The sequence below is a fragment of the Zootermopsis nevadensis genome, unplaced genomic scaffold (genome assembly GCF_977971745.1).
Source record: "Zootermopsis nevadensis isolate Lab colony 2312 unplaced genomic scaffold, Znev_1.0 Znev_ptg000061l, whole genome shotgun sequence".
Lineage (NCBI taxonomy): Eukaryota > Metazoa > Arthropoda > Insecta > Blattodea > Termopsidae > Zootermopsis > Zootermopsis nevadensis.
Genome location: NW_028259192.1, coordinates 11,446,974 through 11,469,850, shown reverse-complemented (window position 1 = coordinate 11,469,850; position 22,877 = coordinate 11,446,974). Strand labels below are relative to the sequence as shown.

Below are 22,877 nucleotides of genomic sequence, written 5' to 3'. Positions count from 1 at the left end.
TTATCAGATACCAACCCCACTATAATGAAGATAACTTCTTGTTTTCAGAAATTGAACTTCCCAAGACTATTCATAGGTGTTGTAACATAAAATGCAAGAATCATCAAAATTATAACAAATCCTAAATTGGAACAAAATACAGTGCTTTATTAACTGTTTTAAACAAAAGAGTCTAGGTTTGGTACAATCTTCAGCACATCATACTTCCTTACAGCAGCATCCCTGCAAGATGTATATACATAAGTGCCATCAAAGGAAATATCATAAACCGGATCACAGTCAGGTCCTGTCAGCTGTACTCTAACATGATAGCAAGTTTCACTGCTGTTTCTGGCTGGAAGCTGGTGATAAACACAACTACCATCAGCTTTCCCAACAAAGAATCCATCTTCTTTAAATGACAGAAGACAAAGTGCTGCACTGTTGGATTCATACCAACAGTAAACTGGTTCTGCAGGTTGCTCAAAAGTATAAAGCAGGATCTGGCCATCCTGACATCCAACCACAAAGTGATCAACTGACAGTACTGTAACACAGTTCACCGCAGAGGAATGCAACTTGGAAAACAGAGTCTGTCGGCTGTGCACTGCCAAACAGTGCACTGTGCCATCCTCACAACCTAGAAGCAAGATCTTATTTGCTGTACCCACTTCATGCTCACCTGCAAAGGAAACAAAAATGAACTTGAGTGACCAGAAAACTTCTGCATTGTTTGTGCCTTGTCAGCATGATTAGAAGTATTCTACTCAGACATAGAATTTTTTTTTACAGGAAAAGAAAATTTACTTTGTAAGGTTTCATAAATTCACCAACAAAGTGGTGAATACTGTTTTTTTATCAGTCCCATGATGATTGGATCTAAGTTGGGTATCGTATATGATGTTTCTTCCAGTCAAATCTAGAATAAGAATTTAAAGAATGTCATAACCGCTTCCTCGTATATACTGTATTTTCTAAATTACAAGACACCTTTTTCCCTGGAAAATGCTGCCTAAAATCTGCATCTTATAATACAATTGTTTTTTCCTCTAAAATTTGAGTGCATCATTCAAAATATACGGTACTTTCCAACTTACACTTCAGAGCAACCCTGGTATTTTTCATCTGATGCTAATTAAGCTCTGCTATTGATATGGCATTGTTAGATACAACAAGAAAGGGCTTTTATTGTCATGCATACAACACTCCAAATAATGTATGAGTAGTCAGAAATGCCAATGTACTGTCAGGCATGCCAAGTCACATACTTGGAGGTTCTGCTGGTACTGCAAATTGCATTTTATTATTCGCCACACCCAAGCAGCAGCTGTTGATTGTTGTACCCAACTGTACAAGGGTTGCTAGGCAACAAGCCTCACCACAGCTCCACAGTTTGGCCGTACCATCTCTGAAAGCACAATTATAGGTTGGTATTTGAGTCTTTATCTGCCACCCTGTGAAAAGCTTCCATTAACGTTTAACTTTACAGTAAAAATGTATGATAAACCTCAAAATTAGGAAATGATAAAAAATACATAAAAAAATTATGCTAATATATATGCTGTGCACATATATTAACATATTGGCTCCCATGCAGGTCACCTGATAACAGACTTTAGTACTATGAGACACACCACTGGGTCACAAGACTATCATTTGTTCGATGCTCAGTCTCCATGAAATGAAATAAGCTGTTTGTAACATCACAACCAGAACAGGAAAAATGCATGAAATTTGTGAGAGCCACTGGATTGACCCAGGGTTCATACAGTTTATGATTTTCTTTTACCAGTGTAGGTTAAGGATGACCGGTGGGTCATAGTCATGCCTGGCAAAATCACTTGGGAGTCAACATGTTAATATCTTTCTCACACTAATCTTGCTGAATATACTTTGGCCTGATGTGGAATTTCATTGAAAGCAATAACCATAACTAGCAAGGGTTTACAGAAGTTTAATTGTATATTTTTACAAAACTTGCAATTAATTTACCAAAGTGCTTCTTACTTGGAGACTGAAATAATGTTACGACCTTTGTCGATGATACACATGTCTGTTACAGCTGCTGTATGGCCACGCAGTGTCACTGGGCACTGTCCAGTTTCAGCTGACCAGATTTTCAGTTGCATATCTGCACCACCAGACAGCACCACTATTCCAGATGGGAAGAAGCGACACTTGTATACATCACCCACATGGCCCTCCAGGGTACGCTGTAAGGTATAGTGCGTCACCAAAATATAGTACATAGAGTGTTTTGTACACTGATCACATCTGGTGAAATAATGTTGTACAGTTTATATGTAAACATTATTAAAAAGCAATCTGTGTCAAAATAGGGGTCTTGTTTAATAATATCACATGGCTAAAATATTATCCACTCATGATAATTGATTAAAAGTCTCTGCAGGTGGAATTTTATCCTCTTGTCCTAAGTCTAACAATTGTTGATAAAATAACACCTAACCACACAGAAAGGGCTAAACATAGTATGTATTCATAGCTCAATAAGCTGCTAGCTATAGGTTGATGATGGGAATTTTTCCTGCTAAGCACAATTTTTTCTTGCCACCACATCTAGACTAGCTGTGGGACCACCCAACCTATCTGATGGGTCCTAGTGGGTACAGCACAAAGCTGAACACTTGCTTCCATGCAGTGCCAAGGTTAAGAATATGTGGAGCTTTACCTCCACTTTCCTACTTGTCATGGTGTGTAGACATATTGCCTTTCATACCTCAACTTTTGGATTGCTGCACATGGGAGGTTAGTAAGCAAAGCATTTATTTTACAAAAGTAATTATATTGACCTCAGCTGGCAAATATTCTTTATGCAAGACATATAATATGCTGTACATTCATACTTGACAGTATGTGAAAGCTTTACAGATAATATTCTTTTTACATATTTCAAAACTGATGAAAGATGGCTGCCTTCTAGGTTATAGAGCCATGTTGTCTGGTAGAAGTTTATCGACATTTCAGAGGTACTTGCTACTTCCATCATCAGGGCAATGAGTAAGGGTAAAATTCAAAACCGATGTTTTGCCTTTCTGTGCTACAGTAAGTCTATACTTAATGTGAATGGAAATTCAAATTTACCCTCAAAAGACCTTGTCTAGTGTCCCAGACTTGGAGTTTATTTTCAGTGCATACCGACACACACAAACCCCCAGATGTAGCATCCAATGATATGACCTGTAAATGAAAATAAATTAAAATTTCTTCCTCACAGAATTGTAACTGGGATATAATGCTCAATTGTTTAAATATTTAACAGCAAATACATGCAAGTCAATAAACAAACATCCAGTGTTGAGATTAATAATGCATGTTAGGTGTTGCCTAAATGTTCCTTATCTGCCTTCCTGGCACCATGCTTAGGGCACACTGACTGTTCTCTGAATAATTCTACTAACTTAATGACCAAATTTTGAACTAAAGAAAGGTGTTATCACATTTTTTTATAATAAATCTGTTTAGCAAACACTACTACCTACACTTTTTAAATGTATTCCAGTGAAAACACTACAAGGGGCAACAAAAATACAGATGTTCCCAGATTCATGCTTCACTTGGATTGTATTTCGTGAAATTCCACAAACTGTAAAGCCATTTGTTGTCGTGACTTGAGGAATACCCTCATTGGAAAGGCCACGGCTGTATATATTTCCTTGAAAACTGGCCTGACCTAAAAGAAAGAATCTTTGTTACAGAACTATGCTTAAGAGTAACATGCAGCACATCCTGCTGTACTAAACACCCAATAGATTATGCTGCAAAATTCCAACAATAATTACCTCTTAATTTACAGGCAATCCACACTTCTGTGTTCACCTGCCTGTAAATAAATTCACAAAAGGCAATTAGGTTTCACACAATATGTATCAATCTTTGTAAAACTGACACTTCAACAGATTTTTTAAATTCAGAGGATGTCAGGCAAATGACTGGTTAACTCCTTCCTATATTGTTACTATACTCAACAATGAATATTATAAATGTTAAACTGCATTTCTGTAAACCAGCAGAAAAAGAACAACGAATATATTCTGTGGTTTTATTAAGGTGAAGTTCTATAGAAATCCAGATTCACCATATAAATATACAATTAAAATTTTTTACTTCTATACTAAATGAAACATTCAAAGTTCCTTTTAAATGCTGTGGCCAATTATCTTAAGTAAGTTGTGTGACAGGTTAGAACAGAACAGTATGTTACTTTTGGTAAGTGACTAAACTGGAATTCATAAAATTATAATTGCAACCATTGTTCAAGCAGTGAGTCAACATGATCAATTTCATTTACTTTTGTCAAGAGCTTCATATTATTTCAACCACCGTAGCTGTAAAAAATAAAATCAACTTACCTAAGTATTTCATCCCAATCACACTGAATCGAAATAACCGGTGTGGGGATACGATTACCACCAGGCATGAGGAACAGGTAAGTATCCTTCCTGTTCTGCTTTCTGATCAGATTTAATTCCACGGTTGACTACTTGGCGCACTGTCTGGAGATACGTAATCTAATTTAAATATTAATTATAATTAAAAAAGACAGCTGAGGGTTTTGGTATCTTAAACACTACATGGACCTTGAAGAGACATAAACTACTTGTTTAGAAACAGCTCATCTGTGTTCATTTCACATTGAATTGCACCTATACATACGAACTGCCAATTACCTCCTGATAGATATCACTAGCTGTCAACACCCTTCCCTCATTGAAACGCATATGCGTACTTATAGACACAGTATAATCTATGATGAAATTCGCTGAAGAACGTGCTGTTACAATAAATGTTCACCCACCCCACTTAGTTTTTACAGAAAGAACTTATACCTCATCTATAACTCTGACATTTAACGAAATTTGTGTTATAAACACCAATATGTCGCACTAAACCGTTATCTCTGCATAGAGTAATTTCTATTGTATTGTTTGAAGAAACAAGAACAGTATTATGAAATAAACCTAATGAGGAACGGGAGTTAGCGGGCATTAGCAATCCTCTTACACGCCTTTTCCATCTTCAATTGTTTCATTTATCTGTGAAATACTCAGCCATATTCGAGTAGCTGTGTGAAGAGTTCCAGGTATATTTTGTTGATGATGTTGTATTCTGTGATCGTACAGTTATGCGCATAACATTTGGAGGAGTGATGGGCGTTTCATTGACGTGGAGTTTAGGCTTCAAAGCATCTGATGCATATTCTTGGTATTTTTGCATGACTTGTTAATAAAATGGATGGTGTCGAAGAAAATATCAGAAGGCTGTTGGATGGCCAAGCTCAAGAAGACTGCCAAGACCTGTGTGACTTCACCCTTGAAGAACAAAATGAGGCAACAGGTATTTAAAGTTGTGCTGAAGTCACAGTTCAATCATATGAATAGAACAGATTAGCGTATGCAAGCATAACTAAAATACATTATGATGTAGTTTTAGTGGGTTTTATGACGTACAAGTCCGATCATAATAGAAAATTATGAGTCACTTAATATCGGATGCTCCTGTCGAGATCAACAAATTAATAGGGGGAGGTACTTCAACGTCTGATGATATAACTGTGATGTTATGGGTTGTAATACCCTGAAGTCATACAGGTAGTTACGAGCGGTTCAGAAGAGTGTATCGCTTACATCTTTATACTGTAGAGAAGATGCAGATGGTACATTCCTCAGAATCGCTGATAACTCTGTAGAATATTATATATTAGGGTAATTGTACCACCTCACAAATATACACATATGTGCTATTGGTATTACCAATTTTAAGTAATTAAAAATTATGATTTTAGATTAATGTGCATAACAAACGTAATGAAAATCCAACTAGTCTTTCTTGACTTATAACATACATATAGACAGATGTCATTGGAATGATCTTCATTGCAGATGATGACATTATTAGAGTCCTTGGTGTGCAGACGATTATGGGGAATGGTATCTTCCGCTTTACGCCTTTTTGCATCTGTCATGTTAGTATTACCAATTGTAGAAAATTACATGATTAGAAAGTTCGAAGTATACTGAAATTCCAAAGGTGTTCTTCACAGCTCATTGCAGGCAATGACATCAGCAGAGCGACCAAATGCAACAGTGATATCAATGGCTATAGTGGTATCTAAAGTCATTTTTGGATTACATTATGACAACTTGATTTGAGGTAGTGGTTGCAAAAAATGCAGTCTTATGTGATTGTTGGACGTGCAATCCAACAATGAGATCTCGTTAACATTGTTCCAACCATTATGGTGGAAACACAGGAATGTCGAAGCCTAGTGGGCAAGGCATGGAAAAGGAGGCCCATGGGGGCAGCAATTGCTGGGGGTTTCTCCATGGTGTGTGGCCTCTGGAGGCTACCGTGAGAGGTTGACAGATGGTACATGCCTGCATTCAGGACCAACAGCCCTTTCTGGTACACTTTTCCTCAGTCTTCATACAGCTGTGTATTCATTTAATAATTGTAATTATTGAAATTAAAATTTATGAAAGTGTACATTTCCTTATGGCAGATAGTACTGTAGGCAACAAAAAGATATCCAAGATTGCTGAAAGTTTATTAAAGTGAGAATTAGCTATTGATGTGTGACTTTAACACTAGTACAGGTTGTGTTGTAGCCAGACTTGGGATAGGATGTCTAGCCCTAAGTGACAGAGATATCAGTTCTTAGTATAGGCGTACCTTGTCTGTTGTAGCTAGACTCTGACCTGTATGTAAAAATACCTTCATTCACAGTTTTGTGTGTGGAGAACCTTCAGTTCTCAGCACAGATTGTTTGTTGCAACTAGGTTTCTGATTCTGGATACATATAAACCTTAATTGATCTTGTTCCCTTACCCCTGTGATACACACATGGTATCTACCTCCAACAGATGAACTATAGAGCTATTTATAAATGATATTAATTTTTGTTAACTAACTTCACAGAGCTTGATTCTTAGTCACGTAGCTATTCAAGAAATTCCCTACTTTTTATGGAATTTGTATTACAAGAGCTCATCACTTTTAACTGTCCTGAGCCAGCTGGATCCTGTCCACATCATCACTAACTGTGTGTTACAGCTGCAAAAGGCATTGTACCCTCAGCATCTCCAGACTACAGACCCATATTAAGGCATACTGTGAGCTACATTGTTGTAGGAGCTCTTATTAATAGTGATGGAGAGGTGTTAATGATGCAGGAGGCCAAAAGTTCATGTGCTGGGAAGTGGTATCTACCTGCTGGTCATGTTGAGCCTGGTGAAAACTTACTGGTATGTTACAAAGTAATTAATCTTAGTACTTGAAATGTATATCAATATTTTTAGAGTCTTACGTTTTTTAGCAAAAAAGAATGGAACTGATGGAAATTATATATTTTGTGCTGTGATAATGTTTATTTAATCAGTAACTCATAGTTAATAAAAATTAAGGTTCAGCAGCACTCCTTCTATTTAAGGTCTGCAGTCACAATTCGACACCATCATAAATTGTTTAAATCTGTTTAACCACCTGTTTGTATAATATTCCTTATTATTATTTAGGGTAGTCAGTTTCAAGGAGATTTTCATATTTATCGTTATCCCCATTCAAGCTACATACATGCATAAGAATGATTTTATCACTTAACTATATTATATGTAATTCAAATTTGTGTGTTTGGAGGTGGGTACTATGGATCACTTTCGTGTCAAGTTGTTGCATTGGATCACCATTGTGGCTGGATGTAAAATACATTTTATTTTTAGATCAGGTTAAGAAAACGAGAGATTCTTTTTTTGGAAGTATCTGCTCAAGCCCTTCTTGGAATATCAATTCCATGGTCAAATTGTATATTCTGTCAGTAACTAGTGTAAATTATTAGGACATTGAAAGTACGTTTTAAAGCATTATTTTGAAAGAAAAATCTTTCCAGAGAATGATTTTGAAACTGTTCTACGAAGTTCTGAACAGTTTCTTCTTTTTTATTTAACATGGCTAGTGGGCTCTTCCATAATGAAGGTGTTTTCTGCTCATTTCATTCGAATAACTAACATTTGATATGGAAACATACTTCGAATATAATTGCAGATTGGTAGTAGAGGAACCAAGTTAAAGTACAGTCAGATACATGTGTCTATAATCACAATCAATTGTATTTGTGTGACACGGAAGGGCTGTGTTAAGTGTTGTTAAGGTAAGATGTGTGTATTTACAAAGAAGAATATTCTGCTGCAAACCAACAAAATATTTCCAAGTATTTCTTCCATTTTTTTGGGTAAACACATCCATCAGTTAGTGCTGTGTCAGAGATACTTTTAATGAGAAAATAAATGGAAGAACAAATCATGTAAAAGTGTGCACTTTTTGAAGGATATAAAACTTGAAGCCCTTGAGGATGTGTTAGTAATTTGGATATGGCAAAAGAGTGTGAAGAATGGAATAACAGCTGATGAGAAAACTGATAAAGTTATACTGGAACAAGTGAATGAGCGTGACAGATTTTTTAAGCAAGAATTCATATGTATTTGCTCCAAAATTGAGATTCTAGTAAAGATTAATACTACCGGGTCTTCAATTTATGCGGCAGCGGTCGTGACTTGCATTGCGTAGTCGGCCGACGCACTGTTGATGTCAGCGGGAGTCGTGCCCGTTCTTCCGGTGGGAGACCGGCGAATCAGTTTCAGTGCCGCTAGTAACAGCGAACTACAAATATTTCTCGTCACTGATGCATGTTATTACATTAATTGTTTTTACCTTAAACCACAAAAGATGTACAAAGTGACTTCCTTGTGCTTGCAGGCAACTTCACATCTCGTTAACATGTTTCGAAATACTCGACGAAGCTCTTCTTGGGAAATTGCCGAAATCAATTGTCGAATATTTTCTTTAATTACTTCTGCAGTGTGCGGATTGTTTACATACACTTTTTTCTTCAGTATGCCCCACAGGTAAAAGTCGCATGCAGAAGCAATTAAAGAAAATATTCGACAATTATTTCGGCAATTTCCCAAGAAGAGCTTCGTCGAGTATTTCGAAACATGTTAACGAGATATGTGAAGTTGCCTGCAAGCACAAGGAAGTCACTTTGAACATCTTTTGTGATTTAAGGTAAGAACAATTAATGTAATAACATGTATCAGTGACGAGAAATATTTGTAGTTCGCTGTTACTAGCGGCACTGAAACTGATACGCCGGTCACCCACCGGAAGAACGGGCACGACTCTCGCCGACATCAACAGTGCTTCGGCCGACTACGCAATGCAAGTCACGACCGCTGCCGCATAAATTGAAGACCCGGTATATAGAATGGTACTCTTACAGGGGTTAAGTTCAGATACATACTCCAGAATTTTGTCTTTTCTTTAACCCTTAAGATTTGAACTACAATATTTTGCACACCATATGGTACTTTAATACATTACTAAATAAAAGTATTCAAATATCATCAGTATTGGTGGTGATCAAAGAGTAGTTCTGTAATGGGGTTAGTGTAACCAGCTCCTTGGAACAGGGTCCATTTTGAGAAGCTGTGTATTAAACCTGAAGGTTTATTACTGTGTTTTACAAAAGCTGCTAGCAGTTTCTACCCTAAAACCTTTCAAAACATATATCTTATACCCACAACAGTGAATGAAAGTATAATAAATTCTCTCAATCAAAAGATTTACGTGGTTATGATGAAATAACAACTACTTTAAATCTGTTCAGACTGCATTAGTGTTCCCTTAAGAAATCTTTGCAATCAAATGATGGCAATATAAGTTTTTCCAGAACAATTTAAATGTTCAAAAGTTAAACATAAAAAAAGAAGGTGACTGTACATTACCATATCTATGTAATTTATATTATAAACAAGTATTGTATTTGTGCTATGACATGTTCTACATCCTTGGTTTGGGCCTTGCGAAGAATATACGGAATGTAGATAAATTTTGTTCTATTCAACTGAACTACACAAATGTTGGCATTTCATAACTATGTCACATGTAACAAATTTAAGTGATTATGAAAATGTATATTATCTTATTTAAATAAAATGTATGTCATATGGACAGGGATGAACCACTACAAATAAATGAATATAAATTTATTCATCCATTGACTTCATGTGTAAGCAGATTAAATTCAGAAAATGCTTGCTAACATGCAGTTAAGAAACTTTATCAAAAAATGTGAGGATTAAAATATATGGAACTACAGTTTTTACCTGCTGTGTTTGTATGTGTGGGAAATTTGTTCTTTCGCATTCAGAAAAGAACACAGACTAAGGGTGTTTGAGAACAGGATGCTGATAGAATATCTGAAACTATAAGGGATGAAATGATAACATACTTCATAAGTTGCATTATATGGCATTTAATAATTTGTATGCTTTATCAAATATTAGGGTGATCACATGAAGAAGGATGAGTTGGGCAGGGCATGGAGAATGCAGGATGGAGATGAGTGAATACAGAGTTTTGGTTGGCAAGCCTGGTCATAGATGGAAGAAAATATTAAATGGATATTAGGAGTGGATGGGGTGTGTTTATTGGATTAATTTGGCCCAGGATAAGGACCAGTGGTGGGCTTTTATGAATGGAGTAATGAACATTCAGGTTACATTAAAGACAGAGATTTTATTGTATAGTTGGGCGTAGTATCAGTTTCTCAAGAAGGGCTCTGCTCCATGGAGTTCCTCTTTTCTTATAGGTTTGTTTAATGCTGTATGTTCATGCTTTGTATGAACCAACAGCGTTAGTCTCAGGTATTTTGGCAACTAAATTTGCACTGTATTACATGCATCTATTTTGCTGCTGCTTAGGAAGGAGTGAAGAGAGAAGTGTTAGAGGAGACGGGGATCGAGATGGAGCCCACAACTCTCCTTATGGTGGAATGTGCAGGTGGTGCTTGGTATCGTTTTGTCATAACAGGAAATGTAACAGGTACATTTTACTTTAGATTGTAAACGTACAAGTCAACATGGGTCACATCACCAATGTTTTGCTTGAATATTTGGTTTTATATTGATTGCATTTGAAGTTGAAGGATATTTAAATATTTGGTAAACATGTATTAGACATACTGCTAATTAAAGTGAGAGATTCTAAAAGTAACAGAAACTTTTATAGTATGGAAACATTTTGAAGTATACATCTTTAGCATTTTGGTGTAAGCCACATTGAAGGTGTTTCAACATTTTGGCATACCTGGCATTGCCACCTTCAGAGCGAATAACTCTGACCAAGAAAACCCAAGACAGGAACATTTTCAAACTTGCTATAAACGTCTTCAAACTGAATATCAAACTCCTACAAAATAGGTGAGTTGATTATATTGTTTTTATTGAACAATACTTTGTATCAGGGAAACCTTTTAATGCTTGGTGGTGAGCTGTACAGTTACAGCTGGGAGCCAGAAAATGACTGTTGTCTTCAACTTTGTCAGTGAACGTACTGTATTAGGCTACTTTAACAGTTGACTACTTAATTAACAAGCAGTGTTTATCGGTGCTCTGACAAAGAAGTCTAACAAGATCTTGCTTTATTTCAACCAGCTGTGGAGACTTGACCACTTGTGCCTTTCTTTTAATTGCTGTTCCCAGGAAGGAAGCCAACATATTATATTACACAAAAAAAGGTTTCATCATTCTGAAGCTATGGTACACTGTGTTAAAAAGTACATGCCACTCTAACTCATCTATTTTCCAATATTTTAAAGAATAAACAAAAATATGGGATCAGATTGGAAAAGGTATGTGAACTATGCTCTCAGGCTCATCATTTTAAAACTTTGGTATAGGAGAAATTTGATACATCCTTTATAAACTGTTTTTATTAAAAAAATTCTAGGTAAAAGATTGCAGTGAATAGGCAGTTTATTTTATGATTTGTTCACTTTTAGACCATCCTCCTCACCTACATCTAATTGTTTCTGGGCATGCTGATGTGATTAAACAGATCTAGTTTTTATGTTGTTTTCCTCAGTTTTTGGTCTTCATGTAATTCAAGCAACAAAGGGCTGTAGAGGTCAAAATTCTCCATAGATTTTTATGATGGTTATTACTCATACTGCTGTTTGGACACCTAATTAGCTTGTCCTCGAAAACGGAGACATATTTTGAACTATAAAGTAAAGTAAAGTAAAGTAAAGCTGTCCCACTATACGCCATGTAGGCGCTTGGGGGGAGAGGAGGTATAGCTCATATTCATTCTTGACCTCAGCGCTAGATGGGGTTGAGTGATCAGCATCACATCCCAGCCACACTTTACCCCCGGGAAAGGACCCCGGTACCCATTGGATAGGAGGCTGGGTGGGGATTTAACCTTGGTCATCCAGTCTGTAACCAGTCACTGTACTGACTGTACTATGCAGACTTCTAATATGGTTAAGTATCTTTGCAATAGTTAATTAAGTGTATCACTTTTGTTTGAATTATTTTATAGGTGGATGCTTGAAAACACCAAAGGATGCTGACTCAGAATCTCTCCAGGCTAAATGGATAAAAGATCTTGGTGAACTGAACCTCCGTGCCAATGATATTCTTTCAATAATAGAACAAGCCAGAAGCTATCATGCAAGAAAAGATGAGTGTTGGCATGGATGTGTGTTGCCAGCAGTAACACCACACCGCAAACTACTGCTCCGGCTTGTTATCTGCATCAGGAAGAGAAGCAAGTATGAATGACATGTTGTTATCTTAAAATTACTTATGTTTATCTTTACCCACAATTAAACATTGGAGTTTTTGTTACAAGTCAGGTTCCATGTACAGATTAATTCAGTGAGTTAACACTTTTGTGTTTTCAGGAAGCTCATTGAAAGCACTTTCTGTTAAATTTTAAAAATTAAAATGGTGTCTATTAGAGGAGAGCAACTGTAGCGAGTTCTTTGTTGCCCAGTTTTATAAAAGTGTAGTATTTGTAATCTAGTGGAAATTACTGTTGTATCTTGAAAAGAAAAAAGAAACATATCCAAAAAGGCAGGAATTCATAAACCATCATTGTTCAGTATGTAGCTGTAATATACATTTGTTAATTCCTTGTTGTAAATGTAGTTCAGTAATACTTTATACATTGAACCTCTCTGTTCCCAAGGGCTTTATTTTGCCTGCCACCTTAAAATATTCAGAATATGAAGATTTCCGTCTTCTGGGTTGTTGCGCTGTGTAGTCTGGTCGATGTTAACCAACGTTTCAGAGGTCATACTGCCTCCGTCATCAGGGCCCTGATGACGGAGGCAGTATGACCTCTGAAACGTTGGTTAACATCGACCAGACTACACAGCGCAACAACCCAGAAGACGGAAATCTTCATACTCACCGCTGTGAGAACCTCAAGTCTTACATATTCAGAATATGTTGTAAAATTTAAGTGTGCTGGCTGTGAATTTTAAATACCCACATGACTGTGTATCCAGCAATAAAATAATTATGTTCATATTGTTTCTGTTTTATAATTAACATTTTTCTCACAAAAATTATTATTAACTGTAGAAAGCTGCAGGTTTTAAGTGGTTCTGTTTTTCTTCATTATATATTTTAGTTAAGTGCTTATAATAATAATAATATGAATTTAATCATATGTAACTGTTCTCTTTTCTAGTAATCGTGTTCACATTCTTCTATCTGAAAAGACGGAAGTTCACTTACCAGTATGTGAGATCAATCCAACTAGAAATGTTCATTCAACACTAAATAAGTTCATGACAGTAAGTTTCGTTAATTAAGCATATAGCAGGCATTTATGTATTGAATGTCTTCTTGATGAGTAAGAATGGGAATTCTAATGATTACATTGCATATTATACCTTTTTCGCAATTGCATGGAATCTCATGTCACATTTTTTTTAAAGGAAATATTTGGTGCAGACCTACCAGCTCATAAACCTCATGGAATTTTGGCAGTAGAACATTGTGGAAAGCCTGAGGCATTAAATGATGGTTTGTGCCTTACTGTCCTTGTCTCATTTCGGAAAGCTCTGGAAGAAGTTGGTATCATTGACAAATACACTTGGCTGGAGGTGTCCAAGCAACTGGGAGATGACTTACTTAAAAGGCTACCCAAAAATATGGCTGTGCCTCTGCATGTGATTCGGTAAATAAAATACGCTGTGGAAGGTACCAAGACACTAGGAAGAGCTCTCATTGTTTAGCACAGTATCCATTTCATATCATCTGCAGGCTGCATGAATTGTTTTGCCAGCATATGTGTTCTACATGCCATGCATCAAACATGCTGTGCACAGCAAAATGTTATACCCAGATTTTAAACAGTACTTAAAAAAAACTATGACACGAAACATTTTCTTGACTATAACACGTTTTTTACATTCATTTGTGTCTATAAATGGTATTAACATATTTACAATTAAAATATATTAAAATGGCAGGTTGTCAGTCTCTTGAAAAATTTACATGGGTATTATGGCATACCTCAAAACGTGTGCCTGTATAATATCGGCATATTTCTGCAGCAATAATTTTCGTTACTGTTGCCACTTTATTTGTACACAGGTTATCTGGTTCTGTATTTCTGGAACAGTAAAAGTAACATAAACAAAGCTGTCCCACCATATACCATGTAAGTTCTTGGCAGGAGAGGAAGTATAGCTCCTAATCATTCTTAACCTCGACACTGGATACGAATGAGTGGTCATTATCATGCCCTGGGAAAGGACCCCAGTACCCATTGGATAGGAGGCTGGGTGGGCCCCAGAACTGGTCTGGATGCAGAGACTAGTTGAAAAATCCTCTGCCCCGTCAGGGATCAAACCCCAGTTGTCCAGTACTAGTCAGTCACTGTACTGACTGAGCTACCCCAACTCCTTATTTCTGGAAGAGAGTTACATCATGTAAGATCATTGACAATGCAGTCCCTGTAATAAAATAGGAACTTCATGTAGTTCAACTAAGGTGTACTATTTGGTTCCAAGTTATAATGAGACAGCAAAGTTGGCTGATGCTGTGTACACTGGGGGGACAATGTAGATTTTACTCTTGACCTTACATAATACTACGTAGTGCTGTGTTACTCATTGCCCTGGGTGAGTACAGTATCTTCTTCCTTGCTTCATTTTGTCATACTGCTGGCAATGTTTTCCCTATTATGTCAATTCCTGCAGTTGATACATTAAGCCTATTATTATGAACTGCCATAGTTGTATAATGTGTAGACTCAATCTATAATTAACATCCATTTGTCACCATATTTACTTGTGTAATGCCCCTGTTTCTACTCCACATTATTAATACTAAAAGGGGGGGTGGCAGGAGCAGGGGACAATATGTAGATTATCTTTCTGATGGTTTCTTGGTTCTATATAACAAAAGCTATCAAACTTGTATAATTTAAGTTATTTTAGTGGAATGATTTCTCAAAATACTAATTTGGCATTATTTTTGTATTGAGAGTCGAGTACATGTCAGGTTATAAAAATATAGTGCAAACGTGTTGTAGGAATTACTGGCAGCTTTGCAGCAACAACCAGTCTTATTGTGTTGAAACAAATTTTAATAATTTGTATAATGGTAGCATCATTCATTACAGTTTTTCTATATTTACTACAGATAATATTTAATTACAAATGGTTATCTGAGTAGGTCAGGGATGAGCAGTCTGTGGCCTCTGAAATTTTTTTTAATAGTTTGTGTTTGCAACAAGCTTAATATTTCTGAATGTTTCCATGTGTCTCATTAATGATAAATTTCAATTCAGCTTATGACATCATTTGGAATCCCTGTTGATGCATACCTACTGAAAAGCTTGCCTTGGTTATGACTACCACATTTCTTGAACTTTGTCACAAACTCCACTTATATTTTAGAAGCTGCTATAAAATACTGTAACTGTGTAAGTGCATTATGTGAGTTGGTCTCAACTTACTGTATTTTAGATTATTTTGCTATAGACATTCCCTAAAGCCTGTTTTGTAACTCACAATGAAGGGGCAGTATTATAATTTCTGCGAGGCACAGGACATACATAGATCGTAATATCAGGACTCTGTTCCATAATGTACTGAGGTGATGTTTGTGTAAGCAAGGACTTGTACAGGCTAATAATATTATTATATTGATGGTAAGTATATTAATATGCACTGATTTAATTTTCAGTGTTTCTTAAAATAATATTAGGAGATAATTGTGGGTGTCTTTTGAGAATTGGGGATTCAAAACATTACTTTTGTGTGGTCAGTATTTATAATTAACATCTGTAAAAATCACATGATTTCAATGAAGTTGCATAGAAATATTTTATACTACCAGTATCCTGCCAAAGTTTTAAGTTCTTTTGATATTGAGTTTTATTAGTGTAGTTCAATTTTGATGCTGATTCTTGCCTTGAGTTATCAGTAGGTAGATGAAACAGAATCTTATGAAGTGTATAGAATATAACTTTGAATTGTCATTTTGGGAAATTACATTTAATTTTAATTTATGTGCTCAGTTTTGTTAATATTTGGGAGTTACTAATATGGCATTGATTTTTACATTTTGAAAAATTACAGTTTTTCATTTCCTTCAATGTCAAAGACATGATTATGCAGGTTGGAGTAGAAATGGTAATGGCATTGAAATAATAAAACTGGTTCACAGTTCAGGTTTTCATTGCATTTTCTTTATATATAAGGGTTCATTTGTTTTGTAAGTGGAATAGAAATCAGTGTTAAAATGTCTTCTGTCCTTCCATTTCTGATTTAGTTTCAGTGGCTGTCCCTGTGATAGAATTTTGATTAAATTTTGCATTGAGAAGAAGTAGAAACTTTCTTATATTTTCATACCATTTAAACTAGTCAAAGCTATTGCTTTGCTTCAATGCCTGACTTCAATTAACTCGTTTAACTTATCAAAAAAGTAGAGAATTTAATGAGAAACGTATGAACTGTTGTTAAGAAATTTAGTAAAATGATCATTAAAAAATTGTTTATGAAAAAATATAATGCTCCCCAAAAGTAGTGCAATAAAAAGTATTATAAATGTTAATGTGGTGATAACTAAGTAACACCATGGTTGTACAGTCCTTAATTCAGCACTAGAATATTTTATACATGTACTAAATAAGGATCTGGTTATGAGATTATATTACTATTTGTAATACATTTTTATCTCTGTGATACTGCAGTGTGTTTAAATTGTAAGGTATACCCTACTCTTATATAATTATTTCCTTTTCATAAGCTTCAGTAATGTACTGTTCACTTTCCATGACCATTTAAGACTTGAAGTTTTCATGGTGACTGAAGGTGATAAAATCATCCAGAGTGATCAGCCATGTCAATTTAAAGCAAAAATATATTGTTTCAGAAACTGTCTCCTTCATCCCTGATGACAGTGACAGAGAATGTCTGAAGTGTTGAACTTCTGCTCTGAATTTACGTGGCTAATAGTCTAAGAGGATTTTATCTATGTGTTTTATGCATGAGAAATTTGATACAATAGTTTTAATAGCATATGAATTTACTTGCCCTGTTGTTAATGTATTATTACTAAACTTACAAAGAAGAAAAGTCAAAAGAAGTCAAGAACACAGAGGTGTCAGTAAATACCACATTCTGTCTCCACTATTCAATTCCAGGTTATGCACCTGCCTGTCTGCACTTCACCTTACCCTTTCATATGTTAACATACTTTTTGTAACATACATGGACTACTGATATCAAGATGTTTATTTAAAAGACTTTAAATTCTCCATCAAAATTACAGTATAAATGTGTCTTTTATATAATTTTTTTATGGTTGAATAGTTTAGATTATATAAGGTTTAAAATGCATTCTGTTTGTAACTCTTATGTAAGGTAGTGAATTGATTTTATTTTTAATATGTCCACAGACATAAACCATGACTTGAGGCATGAAATTTGCAACAGAATTACTTTAAGCTTAGTACCTATATGACGTCATTGCTACATTCAAATGGGTTGGAAATACTTTGTTTTAAGGTTTAATACTCAAAAGTTTAATAATTTTAAAAATCATGTGTATTGTATCAACTTAATGTGATGTCACTTGCAACAGTATTACTACTGAATTTATTATTTGTATTGTATCTTCTTGAATTGATGTGTATATTTTTATAACATATATATATGCTACATAGCAAACAGGTGAAGTAGTTTCTAATTAAGGTTTGGCTGTAGCCTGAGTATAACCATACGTGGTTGAAATGTCACTATATTACTTGCATTAACTGTATAAAATAAAAGCATTGTTAAAGATTTGCACAAGTTGTGGGTGGTGGAAAAGATTCCTGCCTGGTTAACATACAACACGATACTTAGCTACAAAGTAGTTTTAAGGGTGTTTGATAATGGATCTGTAGTAAGTGCATGTGGGTTAAAAGTTGAAGCTTTATGTTATTTAAAGGGGGCTTGTCTTAATGGAGTAGAATTCTTCAGTACATGATCCTGGTCAAGAAATTCCTTGCTTTTTATGGTATCAAAAGGTTCAATATTGTGTTCAAACAGCCTGCTACTTGATCATATTCTGAGCAAGTTGGATTAAGCTTGCATGCACACATCCTGTTTGTATAATCCTCAGTGTAACCAGAGATTATTTCCTTAAACAACATTTTCAAGCAATTTTTTCCCCCCATATAGTGTTTTCTAGATGAGGTTTGACTTCAAAGGACTAATAGTATATGGCGTGGCAGTTCACTTATCTTTACATTGGTTCCGTGTCTTTGCCAATAGAGGGCGAAGCAGGTCACCTAGATTTGAGTTTTCGGTGCTTCTATCCGGGTTACAGGATACTCAAGGAGGTAAACGGGTCAGAAAATGTTAGCGCGCCCATTAATTAATAACTTCCCAATAGATGGCGCGGCAATTCACTTACCTTTACATTAGTTAATGCCCTCGACAATACAGGCAACTCTCGGTTTACGAACGAGTTTCATTCCAGGACGTTGTTCAATATATGTTTTTGTTCGTTATGTGTATCTATATGTTAGCAGCCATTTTAAAGCATTAAAACCATGTACTAAACATCACAAGCAAGTGATGATCCAATTATATTATTATGGGGGAAACACCGATTTCTTTTATTAGGGATACTGGTGGAAAGTACACTTAAATTAATGATTTCATAAGGTTAAAGTACTGAGCATTTTGATGTTTTAGTATTTCCATATTTTATTAGAAAAGACATTAATTTTGTACTAGTAATTCCTGTCACCAATAATACCAGTGTGATTAGAAATTCTGTACTGCTCTAAATATTTTGTGTGTATGTAGAAGAAAGAGAATAATTCATTATATATTCAGGTCTGGATGTCAGTTTTGGCATCAACAGACCTCTGTTTCCTTTGCTCTTCCTTTTCAAGGACTGTTTTCTTCAAGCCTTTCATTTTTCGGGTTTGTAATCTCTTAATATTTTGTTTTGGAATATGAATTCGTCCATGTTGAGTTCCAAATGTGTCCTTTGAAATATTCTTGACCTTCTTCACCTGTTACAGAAAAAAAATCACATCATAATATAGTCTTTGTTCATCTATATTTGCATTACCTGTTGTTATGTTCTCTTTGTGTAACAAAATTATAGTTATAGTGACAATATAAGTACATAAATCCTTCCTGTTTTAAATATACTTGCCTTCAGTTCCTTGGGTCTCTTACAAGCAAGTTTGAACAAGTCATCAGATGAAATCTTTGTTCTTCTCACTTTGAAGTCAATTGATGGACCAATTTCTTCAAGTTCTGTTCTAGGAATTCTGCTTCCAGATTTCTTCAGCTGTATTCTGCAATGCATACTTTAATTAAGAATCACAACTACTTAGTTTAAAACACTGTCATATATGTGTTTGCATCTGCTCACGAATAGTTCATTTCCTCTTATTCCCAGATTCAATATACAACATTAGTCAGTTCTTTACTTTATCTTCCATCAGTTGACATAGTGGTTCATATTCCTAATAAACTTCAGACACAAAATTACTCCATCCCTATGCATGAAACTCAAGAATGAATAAACAGACTTTGTTTAAATCTTATATTGAATTTCTATGTAAAACTGTCCACCCAGCGTTGTCTTCCTGGCTCTGTTAGAAGAGGGCCTAGAGGCCATTATCAGTTTGGTAATTAAGATATTTAGAGCCTATATTGCTCTTTGATATGTTCCATTACCTTGGAGGATAGTCAAGAATTATCTTCATACCCAAGCCAGTACACTAGTTGCACAAAGGAATGTTTTGGTAGGCAAGGGGTCTACAGGCAGGCTCATATAGTCTGGCAGTTTTGTGGGCCCTTAAGACATCAATGGTAATGTCAAAGCTCATCTGGGAATGTCAGCAGGCTAGGTAGGGATCAAGTAGTTTATTCCTCGGTCTCTCAAACCAATAATTTCAATCTCACCATGCCATGTGCTGGTAGGCTCAAGGTTAAGGAGAGGCACTGATCCTAACCACATTTCCTGCACTTGCTCTTTCCAACAGGCCCATGATATGTAGGTGTTGCATGAATGTACAATGGTCAGTTTCTCATAAGGCCTTCCAATGAACTTTGACTGCCTCATACGTAGTAATAATTACTCGGTGTAGTAAGGGGCTTTAATTCCATGGATCAGCTCAAAGTGAACACCTTGATAGATGCTTGGGAGTTATATATTACAGGGATAAACAACGCGGAATGCTACATATTAGTAATACAGAAGGTTGGCCCATCTGGTGATGGTGGCCATGTAAAGGGGAAATGTCATACCTGTAGCTGCGTAAATATATCTGGTCTTCTGCTGCAGTGAATAGAAGAGCATGTTCTAGGCCCTGGAGTCTCACTGCTTGAATTTTCTCCCTTTGGAACATGTCAACCAACAAGTTCTTTATTCGTCTGTACTCATGATTATGCTCAAATAATTCTCCAGCAAATAACAGACATGGCTTAATTCCCAAGGATACCTTCTGAGTTTTAAATTCCTTTAATCCTCTGTAACGTTCAATACCGAATTCAACCATATCCAAGATGTGGCTATCGTACATACGGCCTGCAACAAGAATTCAAATATTACTACTCTTCATGGAGTAAAGACTGAGTTTGGCAAGCATTTAATTATGTCATTTTTAAATTAGTAAGTTACCTGTCAAGAATGATGGAAAAACTATAGAAATACTTAAAACATTCTTATTGAAAATGCTAAGAAAGCAGCACGTATAAAACAACAACAGTCTGTTATGTCAAGATCTGTATACATTTTAAAGGTTATTTCCTCCCAATTAAGGCTCACCCAATATGAGATTGTGTGGCCTCTTCTTGTTGTGGGATGCAAACATAAACATAGAAGCATCATGTTTTCTTGAGAATTCTTCAACAGGTGTAATATTTTCAAATGGCAAGATGTCATTTTGTCTATTAAGTATCTTTCCATGTGGCTTCTTTATATCATACTGAAAAATGACAGTAATGCATTAATAATTTTCTAAAGATAAGTATAAGAAAGGAAAAAATCTTATATTTTCTTGGTTTGAGATGCAACACTAGAATGAATGATTTGTGTAAAAGACCAAAAACAATACAAATACAGATTTGATTGTTAGTAAGATCTGAAGCACATTTTAAATGCGGAGTAAATTCAAATATCCTGAATCCTTACCAAGTCTTTCATACAGTTTACTACCATCCCACTGGTCTTTCTACCTTTAATAAACAATGCATTTTTGGTATTCTCCACCAATTTTGGTTCCCTGGCCAGGAGGGCTCTTTTTGACCTATGAGTTGTTGGTTTCCTGAAAAGGAAATAGAAAAATAAATATATGTACATAACCATCTTTATACACCAATTCTGAGCCATTAAAAAATTGTTGTATTGGTTACATTTCAAGATCAGTGGTGGCTACTCAATATACATCAAGGTAGAGATGGTCTACACATCATTGCCAAATAAAGAAATTTTTAAAAAATAATAAATATTATGTTTGTACTCAGGTTCACTGAGAATGAGACAGAGCAATACTCTATCACAGGCAAAAGGCTGTTTGTAACAGTGGTAACTGATTTATATAGTAATACTTTCATTTTAGCTTATAATCATATAAAGCGGTGCAAGTGGTTCTTGGCCAATTTCTGTAATCCAAAATATCTTGTATCAGAACTATTGAAAAATGACAATTACGTCTTGAGGAAGACCCCATCCTGGAAACTACTGGAAAGACATTCAGAAAGCATAGGAAAGGCAGATATCAGTGCCATGTCACAGCCATGCTAGAAATAAGGAACCTGAAAGTCATATTCCGAGAAATAGCAATGAAGATACAGGAATTCTACTATTCTTATTCGATAATTAACAGGATCTAGACTCATATTAAGAACATAACCACGCGATTGGTTTCTACCACAAAGAATGTAGAACAAAACATAACCACACATCTGAAGAGAACTGCGTTTGTAACATATGTGAGCTATGTAAGAAATAAATCGTAACGTGCAAGACACGCAGTCATTCACTGGCAGTAGTGGGAGGAATCAACATGAACCCGACGCAGCCCTTCTTAAATCATCCAACCAAGAGCAATGAGATTTTGATTTCAGGATGTCCTCTTCACGTAATTATTCTCTAAAATACAACAAAGGCAGACATTATTTTAACGTTACTAACACAATCCTTTGCATAACAGGCATGTTTTCAAGCTCCACACAGCTCTAGATTTATTTATTTATTTATTTATATACACCCTACACTCCACACTAAGAAAACAACAAAACAACTGAAGCAGAAGATTCACACGTGTAATTGCAGTGATGCAAACATTGTAGTGTAAACATTTCCCTTTTATTTTCAGTGAATTCCTGTGACAAAAGAGACTGTTACAACTGTAGTGAGGTATCTGAACGCTGGCGATTTGTGCACGTCAAAGAATGAATCACAGATGACATACATGATGATCAATGACCTGCACAACATCCTGCGTTCGTCTGTTAGTAGCGTAATGAGAAATCCTGAAACGTCAATTCTTGCCTTTTTATG

At 35.6% G+C, this 22,877-nt stretch overlaps 3 protein-coding genes across 8 annotated transcripts; 1 reads left to right on the top strand and 2 right to left on the bottom strand.

Moving 5' to 3' along the window:
- Window positions 1-126: 126 nt before the first annotated feature.
- On the bottom strand, window positions 127-4,903 carry LOC110838973 (proteasomal ATPase-associated factor 1). Of its 3 annotated transcripts, none has more exons than XM_022082705.2 (8): window positions 4,668-4,903; window positions 4,350-4,508; window positions 3,780-3,820; window positions 3,480-3,670; window positions 3,082-3,177; window positions 1,987-2,192; window positions 1,248-1,387; window positions 127-661 (listed from the first exon to the last, which is right to left on the bottom strand). In XM_022082705.2, exons 2-8 carry the CDS (start codon window positions 4,415-4,417, stop codon window positions 159-161), a joined length of 1,245 nt encoding a protein of 414 aa, XP_021938397.1. In that variant the 5' UTR covers window positions 4,418-4,508; window positions 4,668-4,903; the 3' UTR covers window positions 127-158. The 3 variants fall into 3 exon arrangements, with proteins under 3 accessions (XP_021938397.1, XP_021938389.1, XP_087196426.1); XM_022082697.2 differs by having other exon boundaries at window positions 4,350-4,493; XM_087340300.1 differs by having other exon boundaries at window positions 4,350-4,903.
- Window positions 4,904-5,045: 142 nt separating this feature from the next.
- Window positions 5,046-18,147, top strand: LOC110838996 (8-oxo-dGDP phosphatase NUDT18). Of its 3 annotated transcripts, XM_087340307.1 has the most exons (8): window positions 5,046-5,334; window positions 5,880-5,962; window positions 7,051-7,241; window positions 10,755-10,875; window positions 12,376-12,607; window positions 13,534-13,639; window positions 13,784-14,025; window positions 17,235-18,147. In XM_087340307.1, exons 3-8 carry the CDS (start codon window positions 7,161-7,163, stop codon window positions 17,254-17,256), a joined length of 804 nt encoding a protein of 267 aa, XP_087196433.1. In that variant the 5' UTR covers window positions 5,046-5,334; window positions 5,880-5,962; window positions 7,051-7,160; the 3' UTR covers window positions 17,257-18,147. The 3 variants fall into 3 exon arrangements, with proteins under 3 accessions (XP_087196433.1, XP_087196432.1, XP_021938432.1); XM_087340306.1 differs by lacking the exon at window positions 5,880-5,962 and having other exon boundaries at window positions 5,051-5,334; XM_022082740.2 differs by lacking the exon at window positions 5,880-5,962 and having other exon boundaries at window positions 5,052-5,334; window positions 13,784-18,147.
- Window positions 18,148-19,031: 884 nt separating this feature from the next.
- Window positions 19,032-22,654, bottom strand: Non3 (Ribosome production factor 2-like protein Non3). Of its 2 annotated transcripts, none has more exons than XM_022082761.2 (6): window positions 22,509-22,654; window positions 21,507-21,639; window positions 21,141-21,300; window positions 20,621-20,900; window positions 19,518-19,662; window positions 19,032-19,371 (listed from the first exon to the last, which is right to left on the bottom strand). In XM_022082761.2, exons 1-6 carry the CDS (start codon window positions 22,529-22,531, stop codon window positions 19,186-19,188), a joined length of 927 nt encoding a protein of 308 aa, XP_021938453.1. In that variant the 5' UTR covers window positions 22,532-22,654; the 3' UTR covers window positions 19,032-19,185. The 2 variants fall into 2 exon arrangements, with proteins under 2 accessions (XP_021938453.1, XP_021938444.1); XM_022082752.1 differs by lacking the exon at window positions 22,509-22,654 and adding an exon at window positions 22,026-22,117.
- Window positions 22,655-22,877: the final 223 nt, after the last annotated feature.